This window comes from Peromyscus maniculatus, chromosome 7 (genome assembly GCF_049852395.1).
Source record: "Peromyscus maniculatus bairdii isolate BWxNUB_F1_BW_parent chromosome 7, HU_Pman_BW_mat_3.1, whole genome shotgun sequence".
Lineage (NCBI taxonomy): Eukaryota > Metazoa > Chordata > Mammalia > Rodentia > Cricetidae > Peromyscus > Peromyscus maniculatus.
In genome coordinates, this window is record NC_134858.1 from 116678850 (window position 1) to 116699351 (window position 20502).

Sequence of the window (20502 nt, forward strand, 5' to 3'; positions counted from 1 at the left end):
GCTGTCCACAGAGCTGCTTGTTGTAAATCTGCCGTGGATCACTCCTGTGTGTGGTGGGGGTATGCAGGCTCATGCCCCTCCCTTGAGAATGTTGGGTTTCCTGCTCTGACACCACCTGCCCTCTTCACTTAAGACGGGGTCTGAGTCTGGAGCTGAGCTAGCAGCCAGCAGGCCTCAGCAAGCCTGTCTGCTGTCTCCATCCTTCATAGTGCTGGGGTTGCAGTCGCTTTTGAAATGGGAGCTGGGCGTGCAAACTGATACACTGGCGCTTGCACAGCCAGGGCTCGTACCCGTTGAGCCGTGCCATCCTCCAGCCCCCAGATCACTGAAGTTTGATAAGAAAAAGATTCGCTTTGTGCGGCAATTGTTGATGCTCCATCACATTGCCAGGCGAAGGGGTATGTTGTTGGAGGGAATTGGATCTGGGTAGTAGTTAAAATGGCCAAGAGATTGTATTCTGGCCTGTTGTGATAGGGGAAAGAGCCTTCAGTCTAGATTCTTGGTGGAGTCTGAAGGTAGCATGGACAAGCGGTGTTTATAGCTGAGCAGAGTGGAGGAGGCCATGGGTGGACGGTTACTATGAGGGGTCATCAGGAGTTAGGGTGGTTCCGGCCAACTACCTGTCAGGATTCTTCATAGCGTGGGTGTAGAGGTCAGAGGACAACTTGTAGGAGTCAGTTCACCTTCCATCATGTAGTTTCTGGGGATTAAACTCAGGTCAGTCCACCTATCAGGATTCTTGATGAAGATGGGCCAGGCTTGTGAGCCATCACCTGAGGAAGGATGGCTATAGGACATGTTCCCCTGTGACGGCACAAGGACTTTTGTTAAGGTCACCTCATAGCTCCTTGCTAAATTTGGTCTTTACAAAGATGCACAGATGGACCTAGGAACCTCTCTACCACTAGGGTACCTGAAGGTTCCTTGTCGATGACATGTTAGTTCTCTTCTGGACTGTGCTGTCTTGGGTGATCTGGCCCCTGTGCCAGGGAGAGGCGAACGTCACATCATGGGAACTAAAGGCAGACGTTTGTGTCCGCTGCTGCTGAGATGTCTTTACTAGGGAGGGATCTTGATATTAGAGATACTTACATCAAGCAACAGAGTCGGCTCGCTGCTCTTTATCCTGAACTCCTTATTTTTAATTAAATTGGGTCTTGGACCTTCTCACCCCCATCTCCCTGCCACCCCCACCAACCCCCTGTTCTCCTCACAAACCTCTCTCGTGTTTATGTCTGTTCATTTGGCTTTGTCACGCTGAGACAAACCAGTGCCAGCTGTGTGGCCATGGGTTTGGAGTTGTCTGTTGGGACCTGGTAGGTTCACAACTGGACACTGATTCCATCTCTCCCAGAATCTATTGATCAGTCATTCTGAGGTTGTGCCCCGAGAACCATTCCTTGGTAGTGCAGCGGTACCACAGCTAAGGAGTGTGAGTCAGAGCAGAGGGAAGGGTTGATCACAGCCCATGTGGTAGCAAGGTCAGGATGGTGAGCACACAAAGCCTGAGTCAGTGTGGACCCCAAAAGTTTAGGTCCTGAAGCCAGGGTGGGTGGTCCGAGAGTTCCTCACCTCCTGACTCTAAACCAGATTCAGTCCACAGAAAATGAAAGGTCAGTGATTATGTGGCATGTGGCTGGTCTGGGGACATTTCAACATTTCTGGAAACTGCAGGGAAGCTAGGGGATCGAGAAACATAAGGTGATGACCAGAAATTGCCCTCTCCCTGTGTAGATGCCACTCGGCTATAGTCTCCCCTGTTGGCATAAACTCAGCCGAGACTCTAGTCATGTGATCTTTAGACTCGTGTCCTTGGGCCACTGGAGAACCAAGCGCCATGGTCAGCCTCGCTGAACTTCCTCCTAGACACTTCATGTCTTTGGTTACAATACTTTCTAACCACATTCATACGTGATTTCCTAGAAGGGCCCGAAGGCCAAGGCTAACCCTCAGGCGGGTGGTGGGTTTTCTTCATTGCCTTAGCCGTGTTCGTGTGTACAGAAATGTCCTCTGCATTGGAGGTAAAACTTGAAAGGGCCACTTAATGTTCTAAGTTTAGAGCCCACATCACCAAAACCAAAATGGGTCTGCCTACATGTTTTCTCATAAAGCCAGGCTGTCTGTGTGAGCACGGCCGTCTGGGTACCAGCTGAGTTCTCACGGTGCACCGTGGGACACCGCACAGAGCCCACGTCAGCTGCCGCTCTTGCTCTGTTTTAAGTTGCTGGTGGGTTTTTTCCTCTTACGTGAACATACATGCTTTTGCTGCAGGCAGGATGCTGTGGGGAGCCGACGTTTTTTGCGCGCTGTTGCCGTTTAGGTAACAGATGATGTCATGCAGCTAACAGGAGAGGGCTGAGACAGCTCAGGTTCACCTCCACCACCCTCCTCCTCCTCCTCCTCCTCCTCCTCCTCCTCCTCCTCCTCCTCCTCCTCCTCCTCCTCAGTACCGGATAAGTGCTTTCTGTTTGAGGGAGGTTTATTGTTCATCTGTTTTCTGCACATGCACGTATGTGTATTTATGTATTCACAAGTGTGTCTGTGTGTGCAGGTCAGGGGTCGACATCAGACATCCTCTTCAGTCGTCTCGTGCTGAACCTAGAGCTCACCAGTTTGGCTAGATCGAGGGGTCCTCCTGCTTCTGCCTCCCCAGCACGGGGAATACAAGCATGCACCACCACACGCTGGGGACCCAAACTGATGTGCCCATGATTACAAAACAACCACCTTACCAACTTAGGCATCTCCCCGGTCCACAAATACTTTTAAAAGTTATGGGGGCGACCATGCAGCATATGTAAAAGCAGAGAACAGGACTGAGGAGTCGATTCACCTTCCAGCTCGCTGAGGCAGGGTCTCTATTATTTCTATCCTGCTGCATTCTCCAAGCTAGCTGGCCCACCAACTGCTAAGCCCGTGGTTCTCAATCTGTGGGTCTGGAACCCCAAAGACTATCAGGAAACACAGCTATTTACATTACGATTCAAAACAGTAGCAAAATTAGATATGAAGTAGCAACAGAAATAACGTTATGGTTGGGGGTCACCACAACCCAAGGAGCTGTATTAAGGGGTGGCAGCGTTAGGAAGGTTGGGGACCGCCGCTGTAAGCAGTCCTCCCATCCCACCTACCATCGTCTCTCAGTGGGCGTGCCAGGACTACAGACGGACGCCACTACATCTGGCTTTGTTGTGTGGCTTCAGGGACAGACCTCAGGTTGTCTGGCCTGCACAGTAAGCTCTTCTGCTTGCCGAGCCATCTCACTAACCAACACATACTTTTAAATAAGTCAACGTCTACGGAAGGACTCCACTCTAGGCCCTTCAATAGCCCACGGGGCTGGCTTGCAAATATCTAGGATCTTTGCTACAAATTGATAGCCTGTGTTAGTAACTTAGAATTTAACCTCAGTCATTCCACTTACAGAGATGAAGCAAAGGCGTGTGTGTGGTACGGCTAGGGTGTGTCCCTCCCGTTGCTCACCGTCCAGTGCAGTCCAGCTCAGAGGGATGGTTCGGACCCTTGCTGGCCTCACCCCCATCTCATACTCCTCACCTCTTCTTTTTGCCTCTTCCCCATTTTCCTGTGGGGGGGGGGCAGGGAGTGCATGTGTGTTTGAATGTGTGGGGGGTGCATGTGTGTTTGAATGTGTGGGGGGGTGCGTGTGTGTTTGAATGTGTGGGGGTGCATGTGTGTTTGAATGTGTGTGTGGGGGTGCATGTGTGTTTGAATGTGTGTGGGGGGTGCGTGTGTGTTTGAATGTGGGGGGGGTGCATGTGTGTTTGATTGTGGGGGGGTGCATGTGTGTTTGAATGTGGGGGGGTGCATGTGTGTTTGAATGTGTGTATGTGGGTGCATGTGTGTTTGAATGTGGGGGGTGCATGTGTGTTTGAATGTGTGTGGGGGTGCATGTGTGTTTGAATGTGTGTATGTGGGTGCATGTGTGTTTGAATGTGTGGGCACAGGCATGTGTGTTTGAATGTGGGGGGGTGCATGTGTGTTTGAATGTGGGAGGGGTGCATGTGTGTTTGAATGTGTGGGGGGTGCATGTGTGTTTGAATGTGTGTGTGGGGGTGCACGTGTATTTGAATGTGTGTGGGGGGGTGCATGTGTGTTTGAATGTGTGTGGGGGGGTGCATGTGTGTTTGAATGTGTGGGCACAGGCATGTGTAGATGTGCACGCATCCGTGGAGGCCTATGTTGATGTCAGGAATCATCCCCCGCCACTCTTCCACCTTATTCCTTGAAACAGGCCTCTCAGACCTGGAGCTCGTCTAGATGACCAGTCCCACTAGCCAGCTTGCTCTGAGAATTACCTGCCTCCACCTTCTGAGGCTGGAATTACAGGCAGACCACGGTGCCAACTCAGTGCTTCTGTGGGTTCCGGGGATCCCAACTCTCATTCCTTTTCCTGCACAGCGAGCTCTTTATCCTCTGAGCTGTCCCCAGCCCTCATGGACTTGGTTGCTCTCTGTCATGTGCTCTCACATTAGGCCCCTCCCACACTATTGCCTCATTTCCCTGCTCTCCATAGCAATTTTATATAACTCTTATCCTTTCTTAGAAACTATTCCTACCCTGGCTTGGTGACGTGCGTTCATACTGAAGCTGTGTGGCAAGACCTATGTCAACAAAAAAGGAAGAAAAAAAAAGAGGAGAGGACCAAGTCCAATCCCTTCTACCCTGGGCCCCAGTGTGCCCTGCACTGCCCACATCAAAACATGGCTCTTCTGCATCTGGATTTTGTATTCAAATTCAAATGTCTCTCATGAGCCACAACACACCTCAGGCTTTAAGGAGAGCGCCTAGACATCTGCCGGGCTCTGCACTGCCCAGCGCCAGAGTCCCATCCCAGAACTGAGTGTTGCTGTTGAAAATCATGTAAACCGGGCTTAGACTGGCTCAGGAAAAAAGGGATCTGTGGTTTTACGTAACGAGAAGTTCCATGGGGGTCTGCTCTTGATAACACTCTGTCTCTCGGGAGCTTTTTCAACGTTGGCTTCATGCACCAGTGACAAGGGTGGCCACCAGCTCCAGGCTTCTTAGGAAACCCAGCGAAAAAGAGGACACCTTCTCTGACAGCTTGGCAGGGATCCCAAGCAAGACCCTTCTGGTTTGTTCAGTTGCGTGGTTCGTTGTGCGGACTGAAAGCTGGTGGGATGAGCACAGGAAGGAGAGGGAATAACATTACGAGAAAGCTTAGTGGGGTTCTGGTCGGGGAAACTGCCGGATGTGAGCCGTGTTCCCCTTTAGTGACGCTATGATGTCACTTCCTGCTTCTGCCCAGAGAGAGCAGGAGATGTTCTGGTAGCTTTCCATCCTGTAGGATCAGGGACTCATTTCCTCTGAGGAAAAGGCAATTGCTACGGTGTCCACACCGAGCCTTATCTATAGATGCTTCCCGAAGCCCCTGGCCCTGGCAGGAGAGAGAGGGCCACATCCACGAGCAGGAAGCGGGTCTTATCTGTTGAGGTGATGTCTAGAAAGAAGCAGTAGGGCATGCATGCCCAGAAAAACAGCCTTCCATCCGTTTCCCTGTGTCACCCCCTCCGGGAGACACTCAAGGACCATGAGACCCAGGCCCACCTCCAGCACCCCCACCACCATGATTTCTACTCTTGTGTCTTCTGGGAAATAAAAAAGATGAGTCACAGACTCACTTGCCTGCATCTGCCAAGAGTCTCCCTTTATTCACCTTAGGAGGAGATACCCATAGCCTAGCCATCAGGTGGAGAAAATGGCAGCTGCCGGGCTCGGCCTCGGCTCAGCCTCGGGCATGGCCTCATCATCACAGCAAAGAGAGAGAGGTAGTCCTTCGTGGCCTGTGCTGCCCTGAGCCCTGGGGAAATGCAGCCATGGCACGGCAGGGAACCTGGGTGGGAGAATGCGCTGGATCTGCTGGCCTCCTGGGCTCCTTTCTGGTCCGTGAGCAGCTCACAGCTAGGAGTCCCAGGGCCAGCTACAGGCTGGGCGGGAACAGGGCTCAGCAGAGGGCTAAGCATGGCCCAGAGGGAAACGAGCTGTGAATAGGTGCGAGGAAGTATGGACGCTGCCCCCTCTCCTGAGAACCTTGTTCTTTCTCTCAGAAAACAACCAGCAAAGCACACTGGACACTCAGCCCCTCCCTTTGCCTTGCCCATCTCGGCATCGGATTTTCAGAGCAGTTGAATAGAATCATTTCCTGAGATTTGTCTAGTTTTGCTTTTAAAGTACAGTTTATATAACTGAAACCTGTTATAATAAGTGCAGCTCTCTGTTGGCAGATGCTAGTAGAAAGAAAAAAAAATGTCTTTGGCAGCATCCAGCCTTAATCCAGAACTTACCAGCAGAATCATTTCTGTTCTACCAAGCAAAAGTTGGTAAGGGCTGATGAGATGGCTTAGCAAGCAAAGGGGCTTCCTGCAAATCCTGGTGACCTGAGTTCAAGCCCCAGGACCCACATGGTAGAAAGAAAGAACTGACGCCCACAAGTTGTCCTCCGACTTCCACACTTAGTGTGCACGTGGGTACACACACACACACACACACACACACACACACACACACACTAAATAAATAACATGTTTTTAATAATGAGATAAGCAAGAAAAATGTAAAAGAAAAAGGAAGTAAATGTACTACTGAATAAACTCAGTAAAATAAGAAATAAAATAAGAAATTATTTTGAAGATTTGTTTTCTTTTTAATTATGTATATATGTGTATGTGTAATGCCCAGAGAGGTCAGAAGAAGGCACTAGATCCCCTGGAGCTGGCGCTACAGGTGGCTATGAGCCGCCAACGTGGGCACTGGGAACCAAACTTGAATTCTTTATAAGGGTTTTGCCCACCGTTGACTGAGCCATTGCCCCAGCCCCTAGAAGATATTTTTTAAAAAGAAAGAGTACTGATTGTCCCAAGAGCTTGCGTTTGTTTTAATGCCCACCTTTATTAGAGTCTGTTCTAAATACTTCTACTAAAACCTTTAGTTCTCAGAACAAACTTGCACGGTGTGGCTATTTCTACTGCCCTTGTTTGACTGACATGGAAACCAAGGCTCAGAGAGGCAATGTGACCTCCCCAGGCCCCCGCCGGTTCTGGTTGGGCCGTCATGGATGCCTGTGCAAGCTGGCTGCACAGTCCATGCTCTCTCTCATCACTTGGTAGGCTTGGCTGCCTCGTGGGTCCTGTGGGGTAAAGATCTGCAGCAGATCAAGTCAGGACGATGCCGCAGAGCCAGGGCCTCTGCCCGGCGAGGAGAGGAGCCACCGAAGACAGATGTGAGAGCTGCTTAGGATTCAGAACAGCCTAGTGAAAGACCAAGGGCTAGTGCTTAGCCTGTGGCAGCGAAGACCGTATGCTCCACTTAGCCATGTCAGGGGAAGGGCCTACGAGACATCCAGAGATGTCCATCCCATGGGTTGGATAAACAACAGAAGTGTGGGAGAGAGGTCTGGACCAAAGTTCCAGCCACTCTGTCATGCACTGGTTCTAAGGACATGTGTCTGTTTCCTACCTAGCCTGATGTTGAGAGTGACCCACCAGCCTGGGAAACTAGCAGGGCCCAGAGCTTCCCTTACTTACACAAGGGGAACCCACCAAAGCCACTTCTCCCTGCTCCAAGGAGGCAGGCGAGGAAACCTGTCCGCTGCCACCAGCCTCCATGCTGCTCAAACTAACTTCCACCGACTCTCTAGACGGTGAGTGATCCAACAGTAGAAACGTAAGTGCCCTACTGGTTCCAAGTTTCAGGTTTATTTATTGATTAATTTTATAAGTAGTTGTCTGTTAATTAGTGGGGAGGAAGAGTTGTATGCGCTAAAGATGAAAACAGACCTTGGAAGGTGCTTCCTCTCAGGCTGCTTACCATCTCTGAGACTCGAGCAGATTGTAGACTTGCGAAGAAATGTGCCGTCAGCCTGGAGACCAGCATGCTGTTGGGTTGTGTTTCCCCCGCTGCCCATGGCTAAGTTATTTGAATGTCACATAAAAATTTAAACTCCCAGAGTAACTGTGAGATAGTCAGACCAATCATTTGTATTAAATACAAGTTTATTACAGTGCCTTCCTCTCTGCTTGGCAAGCTCCCTGCTCCTCAGTCAAACCTGAGTTGGTTCAAGATTCGCCTTCAGGGGGGCACGTGGGAAATCACACATTTGGAAACAGGCCCACTTGGGTTCTCCTCCTGGCACCAGCAAGTACTAGCTGCTCCCTCTCAGCAAAGAAGGAAGCAATGACCCCATATCCTCTGGGAGCTGTGTGGAGTCCAGGAGGTGAGGTCTGTGACGGCATGGTCTAGAGACGGTCAGCCTTGAGTAAACTTGACAGGAGCCATGTCTTTTCCCGCCAGTCACAGATGCAGCCGCCACCTTTTGGCCCAGTGGTTCTGACCCAGCATTTGAATCCTGAAATGTAACCACTGGTTCTCTGTACATACACTCAGGGTTGGCGAAGAGGACAGACACATCCAGCTCCCCCAGGGTTTATCGTTCTAAAATTCATCTTTGTGTGTGTGTGTGTGTGTGTGTGTGTGTGTGTGTGTGTGTGTGTGTGTTCGTGTGTGCGTGTGCGTGTGTTCGTGTGCACGTGCACGTGCTCAGAAGAGGGCATCAGGTTTCCTCCATCAGTCTGTGCTTGCTCCTTTGAGGCATGGTCTCTCTCTGAACCTGGGGCTTGAGTTTTCTCAATGAGGCTGGAAGACAGTGAACCCCATCTATCCTCTCCCCCTCAGAACTGGGACTACAGATGTGCAGAACACCTGGCTTGTTCTGTGGGTCTTAGGATCCCAACTCTGGTCCTCATTATTGTGCAATGGATGTTCTTAACTACTGAGCCATCTCCCCAACCCCTAAGGGTCATACATGAAGACTGCAGACCACCCACATCTAGACAGTTGCTTGGAAATCACCTTCCCAGAATCTCCTGGATGCATTTGGTTTTGCTGTCACCAGGAAACCCTTCCTGAGGTTGTGGTCACCTGGGGGGGAGGTGCTGAACGAATCACTGAGCTCAGTGAAGAGCAATGCCTGTGCTCATGAGGAGAGGCGTTCTCACGATTGCTCCACATCACTAACCCTCGCTCAGCGTGGTCCCTTCCCTGTGGCTACAGCTCAGAGCACTGCAGACCCACCCAGCCATGACATGTAGTAGGACTGCCCCAGCCACATTCCCAGGCAAAAGCACCTGCCCATCCAAGTTGTCAGTCTGCCCTGAGGTGTGTTTTCCATCTGCGCCAGATTTCACCTTTTAGTTCTGACTTGTGGCAGCTTGTCCTGAGCCCTGGATAAATAGAAAGATCCCTCCCTCCCTCGGGTGCCTCTGTCCAGGACAGGCCAGGGCACAGGAGTGGATCTTGAGAACTTTCCCTGATCCTTCAAAGCCCGCACTCTGCACGTCACAGCTCCTGCTGTTTCTGCAGTGGACACCTTGGCTTTGTTCTTGGGGGGCCCAGGTCACCCCATCAACTTTTGACAAGCACCTGACTTTAGGAAGAGAGTTTCTTTGTGCTCTTTAACCCCTAAAGCTGACCGTCTCCATAATGCAAAGGAAGTGTCCAAGAACCAAGTTTCTAAGTGGCTCTTGCTTGCTGTCCAGTGGGAAGATGCTTCTGAGACAAGGTCAGGTCTGGTTTATTCATGGAGAAACGCTGATTTTCAGTAGTGCTTATTGCAGGGTAGGAATGCGTCACTCCTTGGACTGGAGAACACAGATGACAGTGACCCTGAGGGCTGTGCAGTTGAGGAGCAGGCAGCCTCACTGAACTGAAGTCAGAGGGATTTGTACCACTTGTGGGACTGGGCTGCAGGGCCCCTGGAGTCCGGTCCGGTACCCACACTCACACGCCTCAGTCATTCACGTGACTGTTTCTCTTTCAGCTTCCCAGCGCAGCGTCAGCTTGAAGAAGCAGAGGGGTCGTAGCATCCTCAGCTCCTTCTTCTGCTGCTTCCGAGACTACAATGTGGAGGCCCCTCCACCCAGCAGCCCCAGTGTGCTTCCGCCACTGGTGGAGGAGAATGGTGGACTTCAGAAGGTCAGTACCTACGGAAAACTGCAGTCGGTAAAGCTGAGGCTGCGTGTATGCCCTACCCATGACAGATTCCCTCACAAGAGTATGTGGAATGTGAGGGAATGCAGCCATTTAAGACTTGGGTTCAGTCTTTTTAGAGAAAGGATCTCTGGTCCTCCCATCAAACAACTGAAGAGCTTGTACGATGGAAATTTAAAGCCAGCAAGATGGCTCAGCGGGTAAAGGGGCTTGCTGCCCAGCCTGGGGACCTGAGTTCAAGCCCCGGGACCCACACGGTGAAGGAGAGAACTGACCCCCCAGGAGGTATTTCCTGACCCCTTCACACACTCACACACACACACACACACACACACACACACACACACACACAAAATAGATAAATATAATTGTTAAAAAGTAACCCGTAGCAGATATAGAAACAGGTAAAATAAGGTAGAGATGGAGCAGACCTTGCAGTGAGTGTAATTGAGTTTAATACCTTGTGTAATAACGTGTTTAACGACAGCTAAGTCGCTTAGAGTGTTTGCTAGGGTGTGTGTGTTAGATTGTCATAATAGGTCAGAACCCCAAACCACCCACGGGCTGTCTGACAGACACATCTGAAATGAAATGACTCAGAACAGTTAAGAATATAAGGATAAACAAAGAGACGCATTCTAGGAACAAGCAAAGAAACCAGGTTATATTAATTTCTGCCGAAATTGGATTCCACGTTAAGATGACGACACTGAAAATGCAGAGGGCCTTATCGTCAGGAACGTGGTTAGATTCCAGACACCGAAGTCGTAAAATTTATGTTACAAACCGGCATCTCATAGAACAAGAAGCAGGCTATAGGCAGGAGAGACGGCGTGCGACCTCGGCAGTCGAGAGCGCCTGCTGCCCTTCAGGGACTGGAGCTTGGTTCCCAGCACCCACCTCAGGCAGCGCCCAACAGCCTGTGACTCTAACCAGAGGACACAATGCCCTCTCTTGGCCTCCATGGGTATGTGCGCGCACACTAAATATTTAAATAAGAAAAGAATACACTGGTCAGAGGTAAGATAGATCAAAACATCTGATTGTTTTGATATATGGCTCAAAAATATAAAAAATATTTGATAATGGGCAAATGGTGTAGACTAGAACAGGCCTTTTCCTGTCCGTGGTGCGTTTAAAGGTGGGTTTGGTGTAGGAGTGGAGGATGCAGCGTAGCCTTAAGTGGTGTAGAGAGCCTGCTGATTGGTTTTCATTTCCGAGAGGACGTTTGGCAGTGTGGAATTAGAGTCTTAGAATACGCCTGTTGATAAAAGCAATTTTATTTCACAGCAAAAAAAAAAAAATGTTGTTATGAATGTACAAAGATTGATCTACAAGACGCTATCCAGTATAGCTTATAATGGCCCAGGAAGGTACCTGACTCAGACTTCTGAGCTACACATACACACACACACACACACACACACACACACACACACACACACACACACATACGCACACACAAAACTAGCCTTCTTTGAGACAATGGAGGTACATTTTCAGACACATAATGATTCCAAGAAGGGATTTACAAAAGGGTTTGTGAAAAAGAGATAACTGGTTAAATAAGCTACATAATAGTCATACAGTCAGTTGCTGTCTTGGTTGAAAATGACTTATCCTGAGGAACGGCGTGTCACGATTGTTAGCGTAAGGATGGCTCAGTGAGTACAGCGCTTGTGCCCAAGTCTGACAGCCTGGGTTCAGATCTCCAGAACCCACAGGAAAGGATTAGTGCAGATATTCAGGGAGTCAGCAAAGCCTGTGGGCCAGCCTGCCACACCCCGCAGGAACAAGCAAGACTGGGAAGAGAAAGGCAAGTGCTTGTCTCCTATAGAGGCCTAAGGCAGACCTGAAACGTTACCACCAACAGAGGCCGTGGCCTTGCTCCCTGGGGAAGGATTTCAAGTGCCCACGGTAGTGTGGGCACTCTTGAGGAGCTCTGCTGATGAACTGAGCAGTTATATTCCCTTGCCCTGGTATCTGTTAGTGTGGGGCTTCCTTCACCTCTGCTGGTTCAAGGAAACAGGGCTCCTCTGAAATTTAAAAGCTCCCACATCTCCCAGAGATCTTAATGGACTGAATAGCCAGCCATGGTCAGAACACACAACACAGCTATGCACATGCAAAGAAAAATGTAGCCTCAACTGAGAGGTCCATGTTGAAAAACTAGCACCTGAGAGACTCCTTCTGGGGAAAACAGTGGAAGCCAGCCTCCAGACAACTCAGGACAGCCATTTGGGACAGAGAGACTTGTGGGGCTCCAGAATCTCACAGCACTAAACAGAAAACCTCAGAAACAAGGGAGAAGAAGGAGAGAACAGCCATTTCCGAGAACTGAGTGTGAATTCTGGAAAAGCAAATCAAAGAAATAGCATAGAATTCCGACCAGAAACACAAAGACGGGAATCATGAAGGAAGGGAGGAGCCATCTAGACGATCCACAAGCAGGAGGAGTTCCAGAGAGAGGAGAGGCAGATTTTTTTTCTCTTGAGCTGAAAAAGACAGATTGTGCCAGCCGTTGAAAAGTTCACTGGTTCTCCCAAAGAATCGGGATGCAGCAGAACACACGCCCAGGTAGGTACATGCTGATGAAACTCTCTGAGTTAAAGGAATACATCTTTTTGTTTTTCGTTTTTTTTTTTGTTTTTTTTTGTTTTTTTTTTTTTTCCAAGACAGGGTTTCTCTGTGTAGCTCTAGCTGTCCTGGAACTCGCTCTGTAGACCAGGTTGGCCTCGAACTCACAGAGATCTTCCTTCCTCTGCCTCCCGAGTGCTGGGATTAAAGGTGTGCGCTACCGCCGCCCAGCTAAAGGGACACAAGCAATCAGAACACATTATTCCAGAGAAAGCAGTTCTATTAGTCTCCAGCTTCCCATCAGCAGCAATAAAAGACAGAAGACTGTGACACGCGTGTGCAGGTTACTGAGAGGAGCAAAGATAACAAAGGAAAATTGTGTGTGTCAGAAAGCTGGCCCTGGACTGGGAGCCACCTGTGAGCATGATGTCTGCGTTGAGATCCTGATGTCTCCGTGACTGCTGAGGATAAACAGGAGCACAGCTTACAGAGAGAGCACAAAACCAAGCTGAGTGCACCAGATGCTGCTCCCAGATGACCAAGACCACGTCACATGGTTTGGTAAATCCAGCTGCACACCATTACCAAGAACATGCCTGCCATCAAATAGGGATGGTGTAGGCAACAAATAAAAGAAAACTAACAGACAATAGCTTAAACTGATTCGTTTTCTCACATGCAAAGACTGAGCCCGTCTTGGTGTGAGTTGGTTTAGATCCCAGGGGTGACAGAAGAAACCCAGACTGTGCGCTCCTCCATTTGGACGTCTTTCTGCTTGACTCTCCTGGTCTCCGTGCTTCCCAAGATTTACATTCATGCGAGGAAGAGGGTGATGGGTGGCACAGACATGCCCATCTCTTTTATATCATTGCTTCTATAGAAAACACAGGGCTGGAGAGATGGCTCAGTGGTTAAGAGCACTGGCTGCTCTTCCAGAGGACCCGGGTTCAATTCCCAGCACCCACATAGTAGCTGACAAGTATCTGTAACTCCACTCGGGATCTGGCACCTTCACATGGGCATTCATGCAGGCAGAACACCAATGCACATAAAATAAAGAAAAGAAAACCCAGAACTTTGTCACAGGTCTACCCAGTCACTGCAAGGATGACATACAAAGAAGCTGGCCAGATGAGACGGAGTAGTCAGTGAGTATCAGTAACAACCTTAAAACCTATGAGGCTTCAAACAGTACAAGCCAGGCGGGCAGTGGTGGCGCACACCTTTAGTCCCAGCGCTCCGGAGGCAGAGCCAGGCGGATCTCTGTGAGTTCGAGGCCAGCCTGGTCTACAGAGCGAGATCCAGAACAGGCACAAAAACTACACAGAGAAACCTGTGTTGAAGAAAAGAAAAAAAAAAAAGTACAAGTCAGGCCAGCAAGATGCCTCATGGGATAAAGGTGCTTGCTGTTAGGTTTGATGACTTAGATTCTGTCCCGAAGACTATGACAGAATGAGAAGTGATCCCTGCAGGTTGTCTTCTGATCTACATACGCTGGCATCTGTTCACCCCCAAGCGTGCACACGCGCGTGCATGCACACACACACACACACACAAACACACACACACACACACACACACTAAATAAGAGTTAATTTAAGGGGGCTGCAGGTTCAGTTCCGAGCACCCATGTGTTGGCTCACAGCCATCTGTGACTCCATCTAGTTTAAGGGGTCCAGTGCCCTTACAGACACTGCACACATGTGGCACACATACATATATGCAGACAAAATAACTCACACATAAAAAAAATAAATCTTTTATTTTAAATTTTAAACTTAATTTTAAAAATTAGTTTGGAGAGTTATTTAAAAGTTTTATTTTTCCTCCATACTTAAAAGTTTTATTTTTCCTCCATACTTTGTCATCGATTGGCTGAGTCTTCTGTGAAAATATACTGAGTCACAAATCTAATTTAAATCATTCTAGTCACGTTTCAAAAAATAATTTACAACAAATGAAGTTAATAATATTGTACTTAACCCAATATACCCAAGGTTCGAACATGGGACCAATAGAATATTGCTGGGTAATTTCTTACCAGTTTAAGAACTAATACATATGTTTTATATGAGCTCACATCTTACGTGGGCTAGCCACATCTCACGGACTCAGTGGCCACCTGTGAGCTGCTGTGTGTGGCAGCTCTCAACTCATCTCATTCATGGACGTACAGTGACGATGGCCAAGGGTTTCGGCTTCCTCGACTGTCACAGTGCCTGCAGGACTGTGGCATCTGACCCAGGAGCAAATGCATTTTGACTTTAGTGGCCACAGCAAGACCATGGCTATACCTCACTTCAAAGTCACTAAAACACAAGTACCTTCCCATGTACCCGGAAGAGAGGCTGGGGTGACTGGGTGTTGCCTGGCTAATGCCTGTCACAATGAGTAGTGAACTGTTTCCATAATAACTTCAAACACAGCAAGATAAAAGAAAGCAGGAAGTAAAGAGATGGGTGCAGTGTAGAAGGACAGACCAAACCCAACGAAAGGAGTCTTACTGTTAAGGCAATGTTAGTATCAGATCAAGCAGAATTGAGTCAAATATGTTAGGGGCTGGAGAGACGGCTCAGTGGGTAAGAGCACTGGCTGCTCTTGCAGAGGACCTGGGATCGGTTCCTAGCTTCCTTGTGAGGCTGCTCACAACCATCATTCAGTGCCCCTCTAGGGGAACTGATGCACTTGTCTCCTCCACAGGCACCCACACACATCACATGCATGCACACAAATAAAATAAATAAATAAAATTTAAAAGCATTAGACACAGTAAAGACATTTACAGTGATAAAAGATCTAATAAATGGGGTATTTAATAGCCCAGCCATCCTTCCATATGACCAAAAATATGGCCAAGTCCAAGAAGAAAGCTATGATAAAATCATGATAAAAAGCTATTCTGTCTTCTGAAAATGAGCAGCAAACAACACAGTCGAATCATTGGTAGGTTCTGGCTGGTGGGATAAAACAGGAAAATGAAACAGTTGGTATAAATATGGAAAAGTTATAAAATTAGCCTTGCTTGTAGATGACGTCACTGTTTATATAGATGCCCGAGAGAGATAAAAACTGATTCGAATGGCTGAAAGCTAGGCTAGCTCTTCTGTGCTTCTGGATGGGCTTGGATTCTTGTGGAAGGAAAAATCATCAGAGAATATTGAAGAAAGCTTAAGGACACGCACACTGAAAGACAGCTGTCCTAGCAGATGTTACCCTAGAGTGTGTATAACTCAGTAACATGTACAGTGAGAGTCCACTGTGGTTCGTGTCCTGGCCCAGTTCCAAGCAGCTCTCCCCAGGCCCTTCTCTCCCTCCCCGCTTAGAGCTATTGCCGTGAGGCGGCTCAGCAGGAAAAGGCTTTTGCTACCAAGCCCGACACCCTGAGTTCCATCCCCGGGACCCACATGGCGGAAGGAGAGAACCAGCTCATGCAAGTTGTTGTCTTCCACCCTCCGCTTGTGCGGGGCGGCCCTCACCCACAAACACACACAAAATAAATAAGGAATTGATGTAATAGGAAGATTTTTAAAATAAGCGATTTAAGACACTGTCACTGTGGAGAAATTCCCTAAGGGAAGGGAACCGGGGTCCTCAGTTGTGTGTTGAGATAAACACCTTTTAAAGGCACTCCTTTGGGAATGGTAGTCTCGCTTAGACTTCCTGTTCATTCATAGGCTGCCTCTGTTCACATTTGCCAAAATGTCTTTTTAAATAATTCAGGTGGTTTTTATTTTGGGGGTGGAGGGCTGGAGAGAAAGCTCAGCGGTTTGGCTGCTGTTCCAAAGGGCTAGAGTTGGGTTCCCAGCACCCATGTGGCAGCTCACAACCCTCTATAACTCCAGTCGTGAGATCTGACACCCCCTTCTGGCCTCCATGGGCACCAGGCACACATATGGTATATAGACGTACATGCAAGCAAAACACTCATACACATCACATAAAATAAATCTTTTAAACTTAGTTCAGTCTAAAGTGGGGTGTTGTCTGTATAACAACTGCATGGTCTGTGGATCCGTGTGGATGGGGGAAGCTGACTCCCAGGGGACGCTCTGCCTCTTACACTGAATTCCACCAGCACACCCACAGAACCCGGGCCAAGCCCAGATGTGGACGTAGACCCCAGACCTGACTCCACTGAAGTCTGCAGGGCTCCCTGCCTCTCCTAGCTCAACGTGGTGGGGAAGATGGAAAGAAAGCCATGGACAGAATGGAGCAGGCAACTGCTGAGACACCATCTGCCCTGGAAAGAGGAAGAGTTGGAAACTTTTCAACCATTCTGCAGCAATGCTTGGAGCTGACAGTCACAGGGCCATCTCACTACCCCCTGGATCTGAAGGGCGGCAGCATCCAGAGACTAAGAGGAGTCAGTGTCCAGAAGACTCCAGTGGCAGTGACCTGGGGGGCCCCAGGAGTAAGGAGAGCCTCAAAGGGATTGCCAGAAACATAAATGCACACATACATACATACCCCATACATACACTCCCTATATACACATGCCCTATACACACCAATTCACATATCCTACACATACACCTACACACTCCCTACACACACACACACACACACACCCCTCATAGTGTACACACATGTTCATGCATACACACACACCTCACACACACGTGTGTACACACACATGCAGTCCTCATTCTCACATACCTGTGACTCAACACTTCTGTGTGTTCATTGTCCCTCTTCTGTCAGCCCTGGGCTGTTTTCCTGTGGCCTCTCCACACGCATGTTCACTCGTGACAGGTGTTTCTGAAGCTGACTGAGTAGGGCTCTGTGGTCTCTGTCTGGAGCAGGGCTTCTTACATGGCTTTACCTCCAGGAGCACTTGTAGTACTTAGAGACTTGTCCCTGCTCTGGGAGGCACCCTGGTGAGGCAGGCCAGAGATGCTGTTGTGTGGGCAGTTAGAAGGCATCCTCACTGTCATCTGGCTCAAGATCACGTCTCTAAAGGGGCCAGCACTTATGAGCTTCTGGTTAAAATCTGCCCCACTGATAGCAGCCGTCCGCTCCTGAGTCCAGACACTGGGAATGGTATTGTTTAGATATTTCTGGAATGAAGTTCCCTGCAGGAGTTGTTGGACATCAGGATTTGATTCAATGTGCTATTGTGTGAGAGAGCCATGCAGCTCCCCAATGATAGAGGCCGCTTAGAATGGTAGAGAGGGGTCCCTTTTGGAGGCCTCCTGGCAAAGGAAGGAGCCATCAGGGTCATTTCAGAGAAAAGAGGAATTACTTTACCCCACAGAGGTGATGTCTAGGGGCCAAAGAGGATCAGGAAGTCACCAAGCGGGTCTCAGCAGAGCTACCAGGAGGCGCCAGCCGCCTGCCTTTACCATCAGGTTTGGCCTTCACAGGAGACCATGACCACCTAGGTAACCATGGATACATCTTTTCACAAATCCTCCAATTGGAGACATGAAGCAGTATATCTCCCTATCCCAGCATATGAAAAAGAAAAAAAAACACAAAAAATAAATAAACTTTTTTTTTTCCCTTGGGTTTGCAGTGGCTGGTATTCTGGGCTGAGGCCCTTCCTTGGGGCATGAATATTCTTAACACCCTCGGTGAATACAATGTTGTTTCCCTTAAAGGGGGTAGCTGCTCCGTGGGTAGCCTGGGAGGGAACTTCTTGTACCTTACCCTGCCTGTCTTCTTTCCCATTCTCTCCTCTTGCTACGGAGGCCCTGGAGTGGTCAGGCATTCCTTGTAATCTGATAAACCTGCCTCCCTTTCCCTGCGTGTTAGACTGATGTCCTTTTAGGGGGAAATTGCTTAAAAACAAGAAACAAGCCAGTTATTAGAGGGGTGGGGATCAAAATATGAGTGTTTGGTTTTGTTTTTAAGTTAGAGGCAGATTCCTGGGAGCAGGGCACACACTGTTTAAACAAATAGAGAGGCTGAGCCTTGGAAGCCCTGCCTCCAAGTCGGGGAGGAGTCTGGAAGCAGCTTGGGCCTGCTCCCTCCCGGAAGTCCCTTGGCTCACTGACTGCCACCAGGGTGGAGGGGTGGGAAGGCCATTGCTGTTTGTGCTCAAGAGAGCTCAGAAGTTTCTTCTGAGAATGTGATCTCTTTCTCTTCCATCCTGACGATGATTTTCTTTTCTTTTTCCTCAGGGTGACCAGAGGCAGGTCATTCCCGTACCAAGCGTATGTATCTTCATTCAGTTCTATTAAAACATGCATAACATCCTTCAGGCTTTCGGGCATACTCGGGGGAAAGGTTTTTCAGTGTTCTTGCTTCTGTTGAGTTTTATCACGTGGTGTAAACATTTATTTAAAAAAAAGAAAAGGCAAAGAAACAAAGATAGTTTGATCTGTGAGCGGGACAGCCCTTCAGGGGAGAAAGCGGACAACTGCATCGTTCACCCGCTGCTCATCTCTCTTCTCCCTGCAACCCCCATTTCCTTTCTCCCAAGAAGAACCTCCCAGTAAACTGAGGTGGCCTGAGCCCCCCAGCCCACCTCCCACCACCATACTGCACTGGCCCAGCTCCTCTGATCTGGAGAACAACACACATTGCCCAGACTTGCTCCTCACAGCAGAGTCTGGCTCACTGAACCTGCTCAATGTTGCTGTTCCGGGCTGCTTGGCTGCAGCTCTGGGCTGAGAGGAACCCTAGGCTTAGACTCCTTAAACTCACAGGAGCCACGCCCCTCAGTCCCCTCAGGCCAGCTGCTCTGCGACTCTGCCAGGCCACCTCACTTACCCTTTTAAAACCTGAATTCCGGAGCCGAGTTGTGCCTGTGTCCCCAGGCCTCCACTGGGCCTACCATTTGCTCTCCTACGGCCCCCCTCGCTCAGCCAGCAGCTCTCCAGCCTCACACCACGCAGCAAACAACTTCCCTGAGGAACTTTACAGCTAGGCACAGCCCCATGTCTTCAGGGAAGGAGTCAGTTTCTAAACAGTGAATTGGTCTTTTAGTCTGTAAGGATTATCTGATTCCAATTATGGGATTCCAATCTGTGTGTGTACACTTTGACATATTTCCTGGAGCCTTCGAGAAGTACAGCTGTCCTACACTGAATAGAGTGCGTTTTATGAGTGTGGATTGCCCAAGAAGGCTTTTTGGTACCACATGTCATTTGCAACTGGCCCAAAAAGGTCAATCATTTTATTTTTCTCAAGACTTTCAGTCTCCATTGACCTCCTAGGGGTTGGGCTTCACTGGGGGGAAGATTGATCGGGCAGCATCTGAGCCAGTGTTTCCAGGGGGCACCCAGCAGGCTCGATCACAGGGCTTCCTTTAACCTCTACAGAGGTCTTTTCCTACATTTTTCTTGCACAAGTGTCTGTAGTAAATGGGTGGCAGCATCTATTGCCCCCTCCCATTCAATGTCACTACTCTACAGAAAGGTAATTCATGGCCACTGTAAAACTAGGTGCTAGATGAAAGAATCTGTGGACCATGCAAACCCTGCCGAGGACACTGGCCCTTTTCCCACAAACTAGGCTCAACCATGTACACAATCCCAGCATAAAGTAAACAGGGACAAGAAGGTTCCTTGTGTAATTTATCTTAGCATGAGATCAATAAACTACAGCCTCTGCCCTGCATCTACAACAGACGGTGGGTCAGGCCATGTGACTCTTGAGACTGGCTTCCAAAACGCAGCGCCTGGCTGAAGTAACTTGTGTCTTGTTTTGGCGCTCCTCCTTGCCCCTCCCAGTACTGGGGATTACCTTGGGCCTGTTAAACAAGCACTCTACCTCTGAGCTGCACCCCAGCCCTGATTTGCATCTTTAAATGATGACAGGAAGGAGGACAGTCCCACCCCTGGCACCTCCACTGCCTGCGAGGTGTCTGGGCTCAGTTCAGTCCTGAGTTCTAAGTCCTGGCCTCCCTGGTCAAGTCTGCACTGATTGGTTCCCCAAGGCCCCTGCTCACTTAGGTAG

The 20502-nt window shown here is 49.2% G+C and overlaps 1 protein-coding gene across 2 annotated transcripts in view; it reads left to right on the forward strand.

Annotated features, from left to right (window-relative positions):
• Positions 1-20502, forward strand: part of Ctdspl (CTD small phosphatase like) — a 128204-nt gene that overhangs the window by 83849 nt on the left and 23853 nt on the right. The window contains exons 2-3 of one of the 2 annotated variants that reach the window (XM_042282049.2): positions 9854-10008; positions 18723-18755. In XM_042282049.2, the coding sequence (XP_042137983.1) occupies positions 9854-10008; positions 18723-18755 (188 nt within the window). The remainder of the gene's footprint in view (positions 1-9853; positions 10009-18722; positions 18756-20502) is intronic. The other variant, XM_042282051.2, reaches the window with a different exon arrangement.